At 31.2% G+C, this 14,880-nt stretch overlaps 1 protein-coding gene across 2 annotated transcripts in view; it reads left to right on the top strand.

Annotated features, from left to right (window-relative positions):
- Positions 1-14,880, top strand: part of LOC124354067 (forkhead box protein K1-like) — a 94,354-nt gene that overhangs the window by 17,770 nt on the left and 61,704 nt on the right. For both annotated transcript variants that reach the window (XM_046804246.1, XM_046804245.1), the window contains exon 3: positions 1,675-1,833. In XM_046804246.1, the coding sequence (XP_046660202.1) occupies positions 1,675-1,833 (159 nt within the window). The remainder of the gene's footprint in view (positions 1-1,674; positions 1,834-14,880) is intronic.

Raw genomic sequence — 14,880 nt, 5'->3', positions numbered from 1 at the left:
AACATTTGCATCAGTTTTCAGTAATTTACGAATGAATGGATCTTATCCAACCGTTAATTTTTCGAGAGAACGTCCTGTATTACAGCCTGTACGCAAATAAAATAATATCATTGACTTGATACAGTGCAGTCCTCAACTAACACATCTCGTAGTACACTCTGGAGAACATCACTGGTTTAAATCTCTTGGATTATTACCTTTGGGGTCATTTAAAGCAAGTTGTATACACAGAGCCAGTTAATTCCAAAGAAGAATCATTGAACCGAATTTTAAACGCTTGTGAATTACTTAAGAATGATCGAGGTGGTATCAGAAAAGCTACACGTGGTTTCGTTAAACGTACTAGATTGTGAATAAATTATTAAGGAAATAATTTTAAACACCATTTATAAGGTATGGAAATTGGAATAAAAGATTCAATAATTAAAATGTTTTGTTTTTATGAAGAACATTCATTAAATAAATAGATGTTACATTTTCTGTCTTATTTTTCCTATGTGTTGATTTAATTAAACATTATTTTTTTAAACTTTGTGTTTGTTTATTATTGGCTTATTTTACATCACTCTCCTCATAATTAAATTCTCCGCATGTTTTGGTTAAAAAGTTTGTGTTTATTACCCATTTAATGAAGATAATGTACTTCAATTCTGAACAAAGCATATTTTGTCTGATGTCTCAGATATGGAACATATTTTATTCAATTTTTTAGTACATTTTACATAAAATCTGATAAATCACCTAACTTTGTGCCATAAATCATCAGTTTCACTTCATTTCCGTCCTTTCCCAGAAAATCTGATGAAATCTTTCACTAGCCATTCATAGTTTGCCAACAAAGCGTTTCCGGATATATGTTTATATGAACTTTTTTCATTATTTTGATGAGAGGAAACCACCTAAGAAGTTTGTTGGTTTACTCGTGGGACACCTTGTATATAACTAACAAAAAGATAATAAGTTTTGCATTCTTCAGCCACACGTTTAATTAGACATAGCTGAAATTGAAAAAAATGTATTTAGACTTAGTTTGTTATAAATAAAGTATTTTTGAATTGAATTGAGTCAACAGACTTGAAAGATGAAATTACAGAAGAGTTGCATTCAATTAAACAAGGGATTTTAACACTTCTTGCAAATGATTTTCTGAACAAACTGCAAACCTGATTTAAGTGGATAGTCATCCATGAGTAATTATAACTCTTATTTTCAATGAGTTCCCCTCATAGACTTTTGGAACAAAATTGTTGACCATATGGGGTGAGAATGAATGGTACATATTCCAAAAGCAACATTCACAAAAATATGGTGTTTAGACACAAGACACATTAATATAGTTAAATAAAATCCTAAAAACTTGTATTTTAAATTTTCTAAATTAGTATTTCTTTAAAAACTAATATAAACCAGAAAATTTAATGAAAAAGAATGAAGACACTAATAATTAACCAAAGCAGACAGTGACTATCTTTGGTTAGTCTATATTTTTTGTTATTTGAGAAAAGAGTCCAAGACCATTCACATAGTCCTAAAAGGACCTTCATGACTGCTTTTCTTATATTTATCTCTCAGAGGCTTCTTCAAAAACCAATTAGATTTGTGAGCTCCATTTATCTAATATTCTTTGAACTCAATTGATGTCTTAATTCTTAACACACTATATGCATCTTGCAGTGCTGCCAACTCCTGCCCGGCAAGCCCACGTGGTGGGCATGGGCGGCGCAATGTCAGCGTGGACTTGCAGATGGCAGCAGCATATGCGGCAGCAGTGGCAGGCCCACATGGGGTTATCAACACCGTTACCGTCTCCACCTCCAACTCTCACGATGATCGGTAAATAAAAGCTCATTTTTATAGTTGTAACGAAGGTCTGACTAGAGCTATTTAAATCAATTGTTAATTTATTATTTATCACTTACTAAGTTTAGATTACAATATTGTAAGCTTACCTTTCTTAGAATTAAAAAAAAACAGAATGTCTAGATTTTTGCAATTTAAACAAGTATAATGTGTGATTTGTATACAGTTTTTTCTATAAGAAACTAATGCAAATAGTATTTTGTAGTTAAATATATAATCTAGGCCTATTTCATGTGGGTAGCTTACTACAACTATAATACATCTAAGTAAATAACTATAAATGGTCTACAGTTAGAACTATGTACATAATTAAGGATTCGAGATAATAAAATAAAAGTCTATTTGCCTTAACATACAACTTATGTCATGGACATTGTCATTAATCCATTAAGGTAGAAGATATATGAGCCTTTGCAGGCCTGGTAGCAGCAATTAATTTAGGTAAAAATATAAGCATTTAGTTATACCGTAATAACTTTCTTTGGTTTATGGTTCAAGTCAAATGTACTTTCCTGTTGCTCATCCTCATGATCTGAAGGAAGGATAATATCATTCTAGTTGTCCTGGTCGGAAAATATTAGATAACCTCCATCCTTAGGGTCTGAGTCATCTACAAGTATACTAGTGAAATGTTTCTAGATCGGGGTATAAAGTCATTTTCAAAGCATTCATCACTATCACTGTCATTTGAATTATGCTCACAATCACTTTATCAACTTCAGAATCATGCAAGTTTTCACGCTCCATCATTCCTCATAATGTAAACAAACAGTCAGAGAACTCAGTGTACAAGATGAACTATCAGCTGATCAACAGTGAAACAGGCTCAAAATATTTAAAAAAATCAGGTTAGCCACTGTATGAAAACGACATTATTTATTTGTTTGTGGCATCTAAACACTTAATAAGAGATATACCAACAATATCTAGTGGAAATATGGCAAACTACGTGAACAGTGTTATGTCAAATGCCAACCACGTAACCAGGGCGTGTGTCTACTGTAGTGTATATATATATATATATATATATATATATATATTTTATATTGTATTTTTGTATTTCCCTTGTATTTTTGTATTGCAGAGTTTGATATACAGGGTGATTCAAAACTAAAACGGCAATCTCTCGGGAGCTTATTCTATAGCTAAAAACAAGTAAAAAAGTTCATATAACCATTATGCCCGGAAACGCTTCGTTAGCGAGTTACGCCTAGTGAAAGATTTCGCCCGTATTTTCAGAACCCTTGGTGAAGTCAGGCCGTATAAAAAATGGTAAAGGTAGTTACAAAAGATACAAATACGATTGTTTTTTATGTTTTTATATCTGAAAAATTTATTAAAATTCGTCCCAGAGCTGTAAATGCAATACTTTCAGAGATATCTTACGTAAAAAACACAAGAATTGGTGCAAAGAAATAACACATTTTTGTGTTTAACGTAAGATTACTTCCATAAATGTTAAATAAAGGTCATTTTTTTCTTAAACAGATTTGTAGAACATTTAATTCTGAAAAGATTCATGTGAATTACTTAGGAAAAAAATTAATAATAGGTATTGAAATTTAGCTTTATTTAAAAAATAAAACAGACGCACAGAAATGCATATTCTTATCTGCATAAAATATTAACTAATGTTTAGGTTGTTGTGAGTAACAAGCTGATCATTTATTTCTAGACTGATCATTAACATAAAATGTATTTACCTTTATAAAACTGTAATAATCACCTATAATAGTTGCTCAAAGTGTCCTCCGTTGTTAGCAATGCACGTTTTCGCACGACGAAATCCACTCTTTTCTAGCGCGTTTCATAACGTTTGGAGCATTCTTGATAGTTTCTGCCACCTCTGTAATGCGATTACGTAACTCCTCTATGGTGTTAATCCGTTTTGAATAAACAATTGACTTCATCCAACCCCATAAGAAAAAGTCTGCTGGCGTGGAGCTCAGGAGAACGTGGTGGCCATTTTACTGGTCCATTTCCACCAATCCATTGTCTACCGTATGTATCATTTAAATAGTTTTTCACATCATTAGAAAAAATGTGGAGGTGCTCGTCGTGCATAAACCATGCATTTATTCTGTTTTGAACAGGAATATCTTCCAAGAGAGTAGGCAGGTTTGTTCTTAAAAAATTTAAGTACGCTACTCCATTAAGTCGATTAGGGAGGAAAAATGGACCAAATCAAATTATCACCCAGAACACCAAGCCATACATTGACTGAAAATGTATGTTGAAAATGCCCCGTCGCAGTTTCATGTGGGTTGTCGTACGCCCAAGTATGGGTATTACGAAAATTTTCAATTCCATTTCTAGTAAAACAGGATTCATCAGTAACGAGAATACGCCGAAGAAAATACTGATGTCGTAAACAATTTCTTCTTAACCAGCGGCAGAACATCTTCCGTTTATTAAGATCTTGCTGTAATAAGTCTTGAACACGTGTTATATGGAATGGGTACAACTGTGCTTCATGAAGTGTCCGCCATACGCTTGGACTGGCAAATATTTAACTGACGTGATAATCGTCTCTGGTGCTTGTGGTTGGTGATAATTCTACAGCATTTTATTATTGCTTGTTTATTATTATAGTTCCTGGCGCTACGTTGACGATCAGTATCTATTCGCTTCGGTTTTTTAAAGCTACCAGTTTCTCTAAGTCGTCTCTCCACAGCTTCAAATGTTTTGCGATCAGGTGTTCTTCGATGTGGAAAAGTATCCGATATTCCTGAACTGCAGCTAAACCATTCTTGTTAACTTTGCCGTAAATCAGTATCATGTCCGTATACTCTTCAAACGAATACATACCATTTACATTATCTGCCATTATTTACTAAGATAATTACATACACTTTTATAAAAATATTTAATAAAATATTTTAAAAATAAATATTTAATAAAATATTTTATACACTTGTATAAAATATTTCCAAATAATCACAGGATTTCACAAAATACAATCTTCACACGCCACAATACAAAAACCTCCATAAAGGTTATTCAAATATTACTTCATGAACTTAATTGTTAATCAGCTGATATTGCCAACCTTTGCAAAGAAAATATGACGATAAAAAGTGTTGAATAAATGATCAGCTGTTACTCACAACCTAAAACATTAGTTAATATTTTATGCAGATAAGAATATGCATTTTTGTGCGTCTGTTTTATTTTTAAATAAAGCTAAATTTCAATACCTATTATTAATTTTTTTCCTAAGTAATTCACATGAATCTTTTCAGGAATTAAATGTTCTACAAATCTGTTTAAGAAAAAAAATGACCTTTATTTAACATTTATGGAAGTCAGTAATCTTACGTTAAACACAAAAATGTGTTTATTTCTTTGCACCAATTCTTGTGTTTTACGTAAGATATCTCTGAAAGTATTGCATTTACAGCTCTGGGATGAATTTTAATAAATTTTTCAGATATAAAAAACATAAAAAACAATCGTATTTGTATCTTTGTAACTACCTTTACCATTTTTATACGGCCTGACTTCACCAAGGGTTCTGAAATCCGGGCGAAATCTTTCGCTAGGCGTAACTCGCTAACGAAGCGTTTCCGTGCATATGGCTATATGAACTTTTTTACTTGTTTTTAGCTATAGAATAAAGCTCCCGAGAGATTGCCGTTTAGTTTTGAATCACCCTGTATGTAAAAAAAAATTTAGAACAATTTGACTTAAGAAGCTCATTATACATTACATACTCATTATACAAGAAACCAAGACTCAATCAACCAAAAACATGCTAGGCTAGCTAAAACCCATAATAGTTATCTGTATATAGGCATAAAGCTCTTTAACAAGTTACCATTAGAAGTTAGGGAAATTTCATGTAATAATTTTAAAATAACTGTGTCTAAATGGTTGAAGCAAAATGCATTCTATTCTATCGAAGAAATATATCTTTACAATATAAGTAATAAGACTTTCATGTAGTTCATGCATGTATGCTCAGCATTAAGGATATAACTGTGCCATGTAGGCTATGTTAAGGTTTGTGTATGTGTTTGTATTTGTATATTATATATGTTTTAAGGATATATTTTAAACTTTATGACTTTGTCAATGCATTGTTGTGTGGGATGGCAATAAAAATATTCTTGATTCTTGATATATATATATATATATATATATATATATATATATATATATATATATATATATATATATATATATATAGTACATTGCACCTGTTAAAGTTTGATTAAACTTATTGTTTTGTCTAGTAACTAACTATATATTATTAAAAAATAACTATAAATAACAAACAAATCACTGAAATAAAATTTAAAGGCTAGGTATTAAAATAAGCAATCAAAATACAACAGTTTTAGTCAGGATTTATAATTGATACTAAATTATACTATACCTAAAGTAAAATACATATCCATTGTCTGCCTAACTAGTAATTTATCAAGATAATTATCCCTCTAATGATCGAATATTTTTTAAACTATATACTTAAAACATTTATAATTATAAACAGTGTGTTAACGTTTGTTTGTCATCTTAGCCTGTCATTACTACCGAATAAGTATTATTCATCTAATCCATTTGGTAACTATATTTACATCTGAGCTTAAAGCAGATATATATATATATATATATATATATATATATATATATATATATATATATATATATATATATATATATATATACCTGTATTCACTCACTGAGTAAAAGGCATGTTTGATGAATCATTATGATTAATTTCTTAAAAGAATTAAGTTCTATCAATTTAAAACTTCTGGAAGCCTATTATCAAATTTATTCATAAGTATTTATGAGTTTTCATGTACTTTTCCAATCTTACAGAGTGAAAAACTGAGTCTTTTGAGTGTCTGGTTTGGTAGTTATGAATATTATTGTTGCTCATACATTTGCTTATATTTTCTTTTGCTTAAAGAAAATATTGAGGAACAATCTTAATATAACGTTCTATAAAGTATGACTTACAGGTTCCTTATATTTCAAATCTTAAAGACTTCATATGATTCTCTTATTCCACAAAAAAACTTTCTTTGCCACACTGTTACCCCACAAATTGTTACCTACCATATAGTAAGTGCAAGTGGAAAAAGCAGAAATAAGTTTGTTGCACTAAATTTGTACTCATACAATATATTACTTTCTCAATAAAAAGCAAACCCTTGATAACTTTGATATAATATTATTTTTGTGTTCTTCTCATACTTGTTTCTTGTATAGATTAATATGTATCGTTTGATATTTCTTGATAGAAAGATTCTAAAGACTTCAACTTAGTTCATAGATACGTCTTGGTCCAAGGAGGAATTCTATTGATTTTTGTGTTAAAGAATCAAAATTAAAGATACAATAAAATTGAGGTAAGAAACTGTACTAACAATCTTATGACACTTAAACATGTTCGGTTTAGTAGCAACATGTAATCAGGTTGCTTGGTTAGATTGGTTGATAAGACTTTTGTTATGTTGTGTCAGCTCCTTTAATACTATATTGCATCAGTTAATTTACAAATACAAAGAAAAATGTTAAGCCTATAATTTGTCATCAAAAAAGCCTTTTTTGGCATTGTTTTTGCAAATTACCTAGCTAATCACAATCAGCTGAGTGTTCATACTATAAAAATGTTGATGGAAGTTGTAGGACTAGCACTGTCTGCACTCTGTAAGAATAACAGACCAATAGGAAATAATGTGTTTTATCCAATGCAACAGAGTTTTTCTTGCTTAAGTATAAAAATTATGAAGCATTTTTAGTTCGTTTTTTTGGAAGGGGAGAGAAGGAGGTTAAGGAAGCCTCCATTGCACTTAAACTTAAAATTTCTTTTTCATAGCTTTTGTAGTGCTGATGTTCAGAATGGGAGTGGGTTGTGTGTACTGTTAGCCTTAGCTTAGGAAAGGGAGGTTAGCTCTGTCATATCTCCTCCCCTAGATCCAGGCTTGGTAAGTAGACCTACTGTCCGAGGTATCCTCTAACCCCAGTACCTTGGTATACACAATAAGTTTCTAGTAACTTCTGGACACTCATTATTGAGTTGCCTAGATGTGATGTCTAAACCCAATTTAATAATTGCTAATGGACTATAGCATGAGAAGTATTATTGCATGCCTGGCCATTTGGCTTTATTATGTATTAATAATGTAAATAGATCTCAATTAATAATTTTAATACTAGTGTATCACTAGAAATTAATCTTCTGTACAGATGACAATGATATGAGGTTTAAACAATATATCTTAGGCATAAATGTATTAAATAATGGTTTATATGACACAACCCAAGCTTGCAATGATATCTATTGAACTATAGTAGAAACTGCTAATACATGAATCTTAAGAGCTTTACAAATATATCAGTGATAAAAATAAGAAGCACATTATTTTAGTGCTCTGAATTAGGAGTTATTTTAAATAATAATATAATTAAGAATCAATCAAAAGATATTCCCTTTCAACCACAAATGATTTTTGGAATAACTTAATACATATTATGTGTTTTAAAATTTATTTTGTATGCTCAGGAATGCAATATTACAACAATAACATTAGACATCTTGGTTTTTCCTTGATATTGTTAAATTGTTACATCTTGTCATAATATATGTACAATTATAATATTATACTATACAGTTCTAGGATTTCAGTTGTATAGAAGAAGAATTGAACCATCTTGGTTAACCTGCAGCACACTTAGTCTATCAGCTTACAGTTAGTAGTCGACAGTAATGGATATAATAATCTAAATAAAACAGTTTTCAAATTTTTCTGGTATTATTATAACTATTAAATGTTGCAAGACTAAGTTCAGCAACTAAATTTCAAGACATTCTTTAAAGTATTTTATAAAGGTATAGAGATAATTTTTAGGTCCACTTTTTCAGTTAGAGTCCTGTTTTACGTAAGCCTGCAGGACTATCACTGATGGCCAAAGTTTCAGTGACAGTAAAGAAATAGAATGTGCTGATAGTTTTCCCGACAGATTAATGAAGTTTGTCTTGTAATATTAGTAAAATGTAAACAAACAAAAATGTTGGGTGTAAACAAAGTTAACATGCAGCCCGCTATCAGCTGTTATGTAACCATTCAGTGACCTTGACCTGGCTATTATTGATTTCTGGCTGGCGGGATAAAATGTCTACTTATACAAGCAAAAACTCTATTCAAGTGGATGTGTAGTTGGTTTGTAGAATTTATGTAATAAAGTAATTGTTTTAATCTATTAATCTTCATCCTAATTGTACTAGAATATTTTCTTAGTTTTAACACCATTTTATAAAAAATAAATGTTGAATTATGGAACAAATTTTCTCTTAACATACCAAACATTATATTTTGTCACTTTTACATGACAAGACAATTCAGGATCACCTAGGTTTCGAAATCATTTGGATTCCAAGATTGCAATTATTTATTTTATAAAATAAAAATAAAATCTTTATTTTTTTAACTTTTCTGTAGGTTTGTATAATGCCATTTTAACCATTTAATGGATTTGTAATATGTCAAATACAGAGTCAATTGTAATGTACAGGTGTTGTAACTTTGTTTTTCCTCAAAAATAGTTTGTGGCTTTTGGTTCTTATGATTATTTTTCTATAATTTCCTTATACCACGTCAAAAAAAAGAATTTAACCAATGAGATGCTAAAGCATTTTTTAAATTACCAACTAAACTAAATGTAGACAATTTAAATTGCTGTTTCAATACACTAAGTCAGCTTAAAAGCACAAAAAGCAATATTTTGTAGTATTGTTTTTAAATCTGTTGAAATAAACAAAATAATCTTGAAAATAATTTGTGTTTTATTAATGAAAGTAAAGCATTTTTATCAGCCTTTAAATGTAGGAGAATCCATCTTTTGCAATGTTAATATTAATTAGCCTAGTTGTAATATAGTAGGGCTGCGATAATCCTGCATTTGATGGTTCAGCAGACCCGATAGTTCGGCACCCGCAACTCGCAATTTTGTTAGTGCTAGGTACAGTACAGTAATTCTGTTTGGCAAAATTTAGTAAGCTTTAACTGCTTTAACTCTTCCGCAGCTTTGTGGTCTGCAGAGACTGCCTCACTTACTAGCTTCGCGTTATGAAGGCTGAAGCGAAGCGTAAACCTTTCAAACCATCCCTTACTAACCAGGAATTGTGGTGGATTTGTAATCTCGTTGCACTCCTCTATCAACTCCGAAAAATAGTTGTGCTTTTGGTTTATCTTTTTCTCTGATGGTATGAGAGCTTAAGGGAACTCTTCCTGGTTTGATCTTCTATCCATATGCTCAATGCCTTTTCAGTTTTTTTCAACTCACACAGAGAAGTTCTTTCAAACTACTATATTCTCCTTCTTTTTTTTGAGTCTTGAATGCTTCACTCATTCAATTTGAACTTCCCAGCGACTGACGCAATCTTTTAGAGCATCAATATTTTTTAATTTTTCAACTAGTCAGTGTAACACATTTCTTCTTTAGTTGATTAATGCTGAGAAATCTTTTGTATCAATAACTCAGACTTATAATAAAACACACAATCAAGTCAAAGAAAGAACTGTCTGTATGATGTCATCAATGATTTAAACAAACTGATGCAGAGTGCATGCTACATGTGGAGTGACAATGGGGCATGACAGCGAAGGTTAGTGGTAGAGTGGAAGGGGGAGTTAGTCATTCAGCAGTTGCACTTTCAAGCAGTTTGCGGAAATAGATATAATAATATAGCATCTTGTGTGCCGTGGCGAACAAACGTCAGCTTTTTGAGTCATTAGTGATTGAGTTAATACTGTAATTATTTACTTTTTATTTATTTTGTTTTAGTTATTAAGCTCTCAGGGAAAAGTTCTGCGTAAATGGAGAAATTACAGTATTTACAGTAAAAAACCTACCAATCAAAACATTAAAACCCAATTATATTGCAAAATTAAATCATTGTACATATGTTTATTTGATAAGACAGTATTCTGAAAAATAATTTGATAACTTTTCATTTCAAAATTGCAGGTATAATAAATTTGTACGGCAAACGAGAGCTATCTAGATTGTAGATTACGTTTTGATATTAACAAAAAGCAAAGTACAAGAAATAAATTATATTATATACATTTGAAAGTGACACAAAAATACTATTTTTCAACATAGTAACCATTTAAATTTAGACAGTTATCATAGCGGTGAAGTCTTCTGTAACGATTCAATCAAGAAGTGAGACACCATCATTTTTTAAGTGTTCAAAGATGTCAAAGAATGGATACTCTTTATTTTTCACAGAACCCATGAATCAAGTTTTATCCAAATCTTTGCTTACAGTTATACTGCTTATACGAGGGGTATTAGAAAAATAAGGTTCACTATGCCGCCAAGACAGAATGCGATATGTTGGGAGAAATCTGGCAACATTGTCTTACTCATCAGCTGTCCCTCTCTCTATCCATACCACTTGCGCCTCGCTAAGTCCAACAGTGCCGGCATAGCTGCCTTCGAAGATGGAGCTCCCTATCGTTGTTACCGCCATATGCGAAATTCGTGCTGTGATACGTTTTTTAAATGCAAAACCAATTTCACCTATTGAAATTCATCGTCCGTTAATCGATGTTTATGGGGAAAACTGCATATTTGGTCAACACGTTCGGAAATGGTGTACAGAATTCAGTGAAGGCCGCATGGAAATTCACGATTAAAACCGAAGTGGACGGCCTTCAGTTTCAGATGGAGTTGTTGAAAAAGTTGAGACAATATTGCTTGAAGATCGGGAGAATCACCATTCACAGGAACAGCATTAAAGTCTGACAGATATTGCTACACATTAAGAAAACTGAGACGTGCGATCTAGAACCGCCAAAGAGGAAGATTGTTCAGTGGTGTGAGGCTTCTCCATGACAACACCTCATGTCCCACGTCAAACTCAAGAACTACTGACAAATTTTGGCTGGACTATTGTTCCCCATCCCCCCTACAGCCCATACCTAGCCCCAAGTGATTATCACTTATTCCCAAAATTAAAGGAACACTTGGGTGGCCAACGCTTCAGTACCGAAGATGAAGAAGGAAGGATGTAGAATTTACTCGATTCCTCAAAGGATTGGCGGAGAATTCTACAACATGGGGATAGAAAAGTTGGAGCATCGTCTACAAAAGTGTTTGGACAGAAATGGTGATTATGTGGAAAAATAGCTTAACTTTTAAGTTTTAAATTGATGTATAACACTAAGTAGAAATATAGAGCTGTCAATTTTAAAAAATCATGGGAACCTTATTTTTCTAATACCCCTCGTACTCTGAATGTTTCCAAACCAAATGTTGTTGGTTCATAAACAAACAAAAAATTGTATCACAAAGTTATTAAAATTTGTGTTAAAATAACAATTTTTACGTTTGTTAAAATTAAGGATTGATGTAGTCTGTTATTTTAAAATTAGATAGACATATTTTTTTTATTTTGTGTTATAAGCAATAGTAATTAAAAAAATATATTTATAAATAAAATGCAGATAGAAAGATAAAATCTAAGCATTTTAGAACATGCCTTTCTAGGAATTATTTTTTGTTTTTTTTTTTTTTAATAATCATATTTGTAATTCTCTAAGGGATTTTTCATGAATAATCTGCATAATGTAAAATAATTGCTACTTTATTTTATTTTTGTTGTTATATTTTCCAATATAATGATGTAAAATAGACTGAATGGAAAATTATTCAGATATGAACATTAAAATAACACCAATACATTTCATAATACACTTCAGTTTCACTCTATTAATTTGTGGATAAACATATTGCATCATCTGGAGTTTTCCGTGTTCTGGATGATTCTATTCAGAACAGAACCTGTTTGTTGTCAAATATGTTAACAAACAATGTGCTCTTGTTTACAAACAAATGGAAGTAGTATTTACTATAGATCAAATTGTTCAAAACAGTACGTCAAAGTCCGTGACACTTTCTGTAGAATCAACTGTCTGGTGATTGCATTGTGTGTAAAAATCAATGTTTAACTAGATAATGTCTCATTTTAATAATTAATTTATTAGACCCTACTTCTATTATAAAACAACAACTTTACATCTGGTCTTGGAAGTGCGTGGGTTATCTTCTGAAATTTACTAAAGTATTTTGTACTTCCTATTTAGGTAATTTTAAGACAAAATAAATTTAAAATAAAGTTAGTGGCCAAGCATTATTTATAAGAAGGAACTGTTTTGTTTTGGATTTAGAAACTTAAAATGTTAATTGTGTAATACAAAACTAAATTATGAACAAAAGCCTGTAACATTTTTCTTTTAACATACTATTATTTTCCAATAATTTTCCATCAAGACATCTTTAAATTTTGGGAATAGATGAGAGTCTAATAGTGCAGAAACAAGGCTGTATGGAGGATGGTCCAACAATTCCCAGTTCAACTTTCAGTTGAGTTTTTGTTCGTGCCGAACAGCAGACAACCTTTATCAGAAACATTTGTCCTCCCTTCATTAAAAAGCCTAAACCATTTAAGTACATTTTTATAATTCATTTCATCTTCATTGTAAACATCAACATGTTGCTGATGGACTTCAGCAGCATGACTTTTTTACATTTAAAAACTGAATACAGGTAATATAGAGCAATTCACAATCAGTGGGATGATTAATAAACTTGTGGAGGAACTACCTGACATCATATGGCAGCCTGCATGATTCAATGCACATTCTGTTCTTAATATAAAACAATATTTTATCCTGTACTAAAAACTAATAAATATATATTAACACATTCGCTGCGGGCGGTAACTCTGGTTACCACTGCTACGCTGCGCTAGGAGCGGGTGGTAACTATGGTTCCCACAGAATCTTTGTTCTGAAATGAGGTCAGTGTGCGGCCAGCACTCGAGTTATCACAACACTGTATTTCTCGCTCCTCGGAGGTACTTTTCTCGCGTTTTTATGCACTTCGTTTTCACATTAGACTATTTCATTATTTTTAATGATTTTTAAAAGTTTTTTTAGTTGTAAGTGATTGTGCAACACAATGGTTCTTCCCCCGGGAGCAAGTGGTGTACAACAACCAAGTTCTAGGTGTATTTGTAGATAATAAAAGACCTTTGGGTGGGTTGGTTAGGATGTATATACACATTTGTATCAATATTTTATTTTAGTAAACTTATTTCTTCTTTTTTTTCTTACATTTTTATAAACTTATTTACTACAAAATGTTTTGTAAATTACAATCATTTCAAGTAAACATTTAAAATATATTTTGTTATAATTACTCACCACATATTTGTAAATAATACCTGAATTTGAGTAAGTTAGCGGAGTGCATATGAAGTTTTTCACATTTTTATAAACTTTTACATTCATTTTGATTTACACATTTACGTATAAATATTGTTTATGTTTGTCTAAAACGAATAAAATACAGTTCACTTAGCTACGATGTATTCATTTGAAATATTTCCACTGCAATAAAAGGGTCTTCCCTAGTGCGAGCAGTAACTAGAGTTACCAGCTGGCAAGGAAGACTGTCCTCAGGAGCTAGCGGTAACCACAGTTACCGTATTCCCAAAATGATAAGAAAGTGATCATTTTTGTGACTAATGAGTAATTTTCATATACTTCTATCATATTTAATCCAAAAGTAAGTAAAAATATATTTAAAACCTTTCAGCATGTACGGAACTCTATATAGGGATTTTTAGCAGAGAACGTGTTAATTAGTTTTTAGTATAGGATCAAAAAATTGTTATATACTAAGAAAGAATGCACATTGAATCAGTACTGTATTACTATATATATATATATATATATATATATATATATATATATATATATACAGGGTGATTCAATGAAGTTCTCCCCCCACTTCTACAGCACATTGTACTAGTAAAAATAATGAAAAAAATTTTATATAAACATAGGTCCGAAAACGCTTCGTTAGCGAGTTACAGCTAGCGAAAGATTTCGCCTGAATTCCTGGGTAAAGAGTAAAATTAAAGCCATACTGAACTTTTGGAAAGGTTAATTAAGTAAGAAATATCGTGGATTCTTATGTATTTTTACCTGA

This window comes from Homalodisca vitripennis, chromosome 2, assembly GCF_021130785.1.
Source record: "Homalodisca vitripennis isolate AUS2020 chromosome 2, UT_GWSS_2.1, whole genome shotgun sequence".
NCBI lineage: Eukaryota > Metazoa > Arthropoda > Insecta > Hemiptera > Cicadellidae > Homalodisca > Homalodisca vitripennis.
This window is presented reverse-complemented; position numbering and strand designations above follow the sequence as displayed.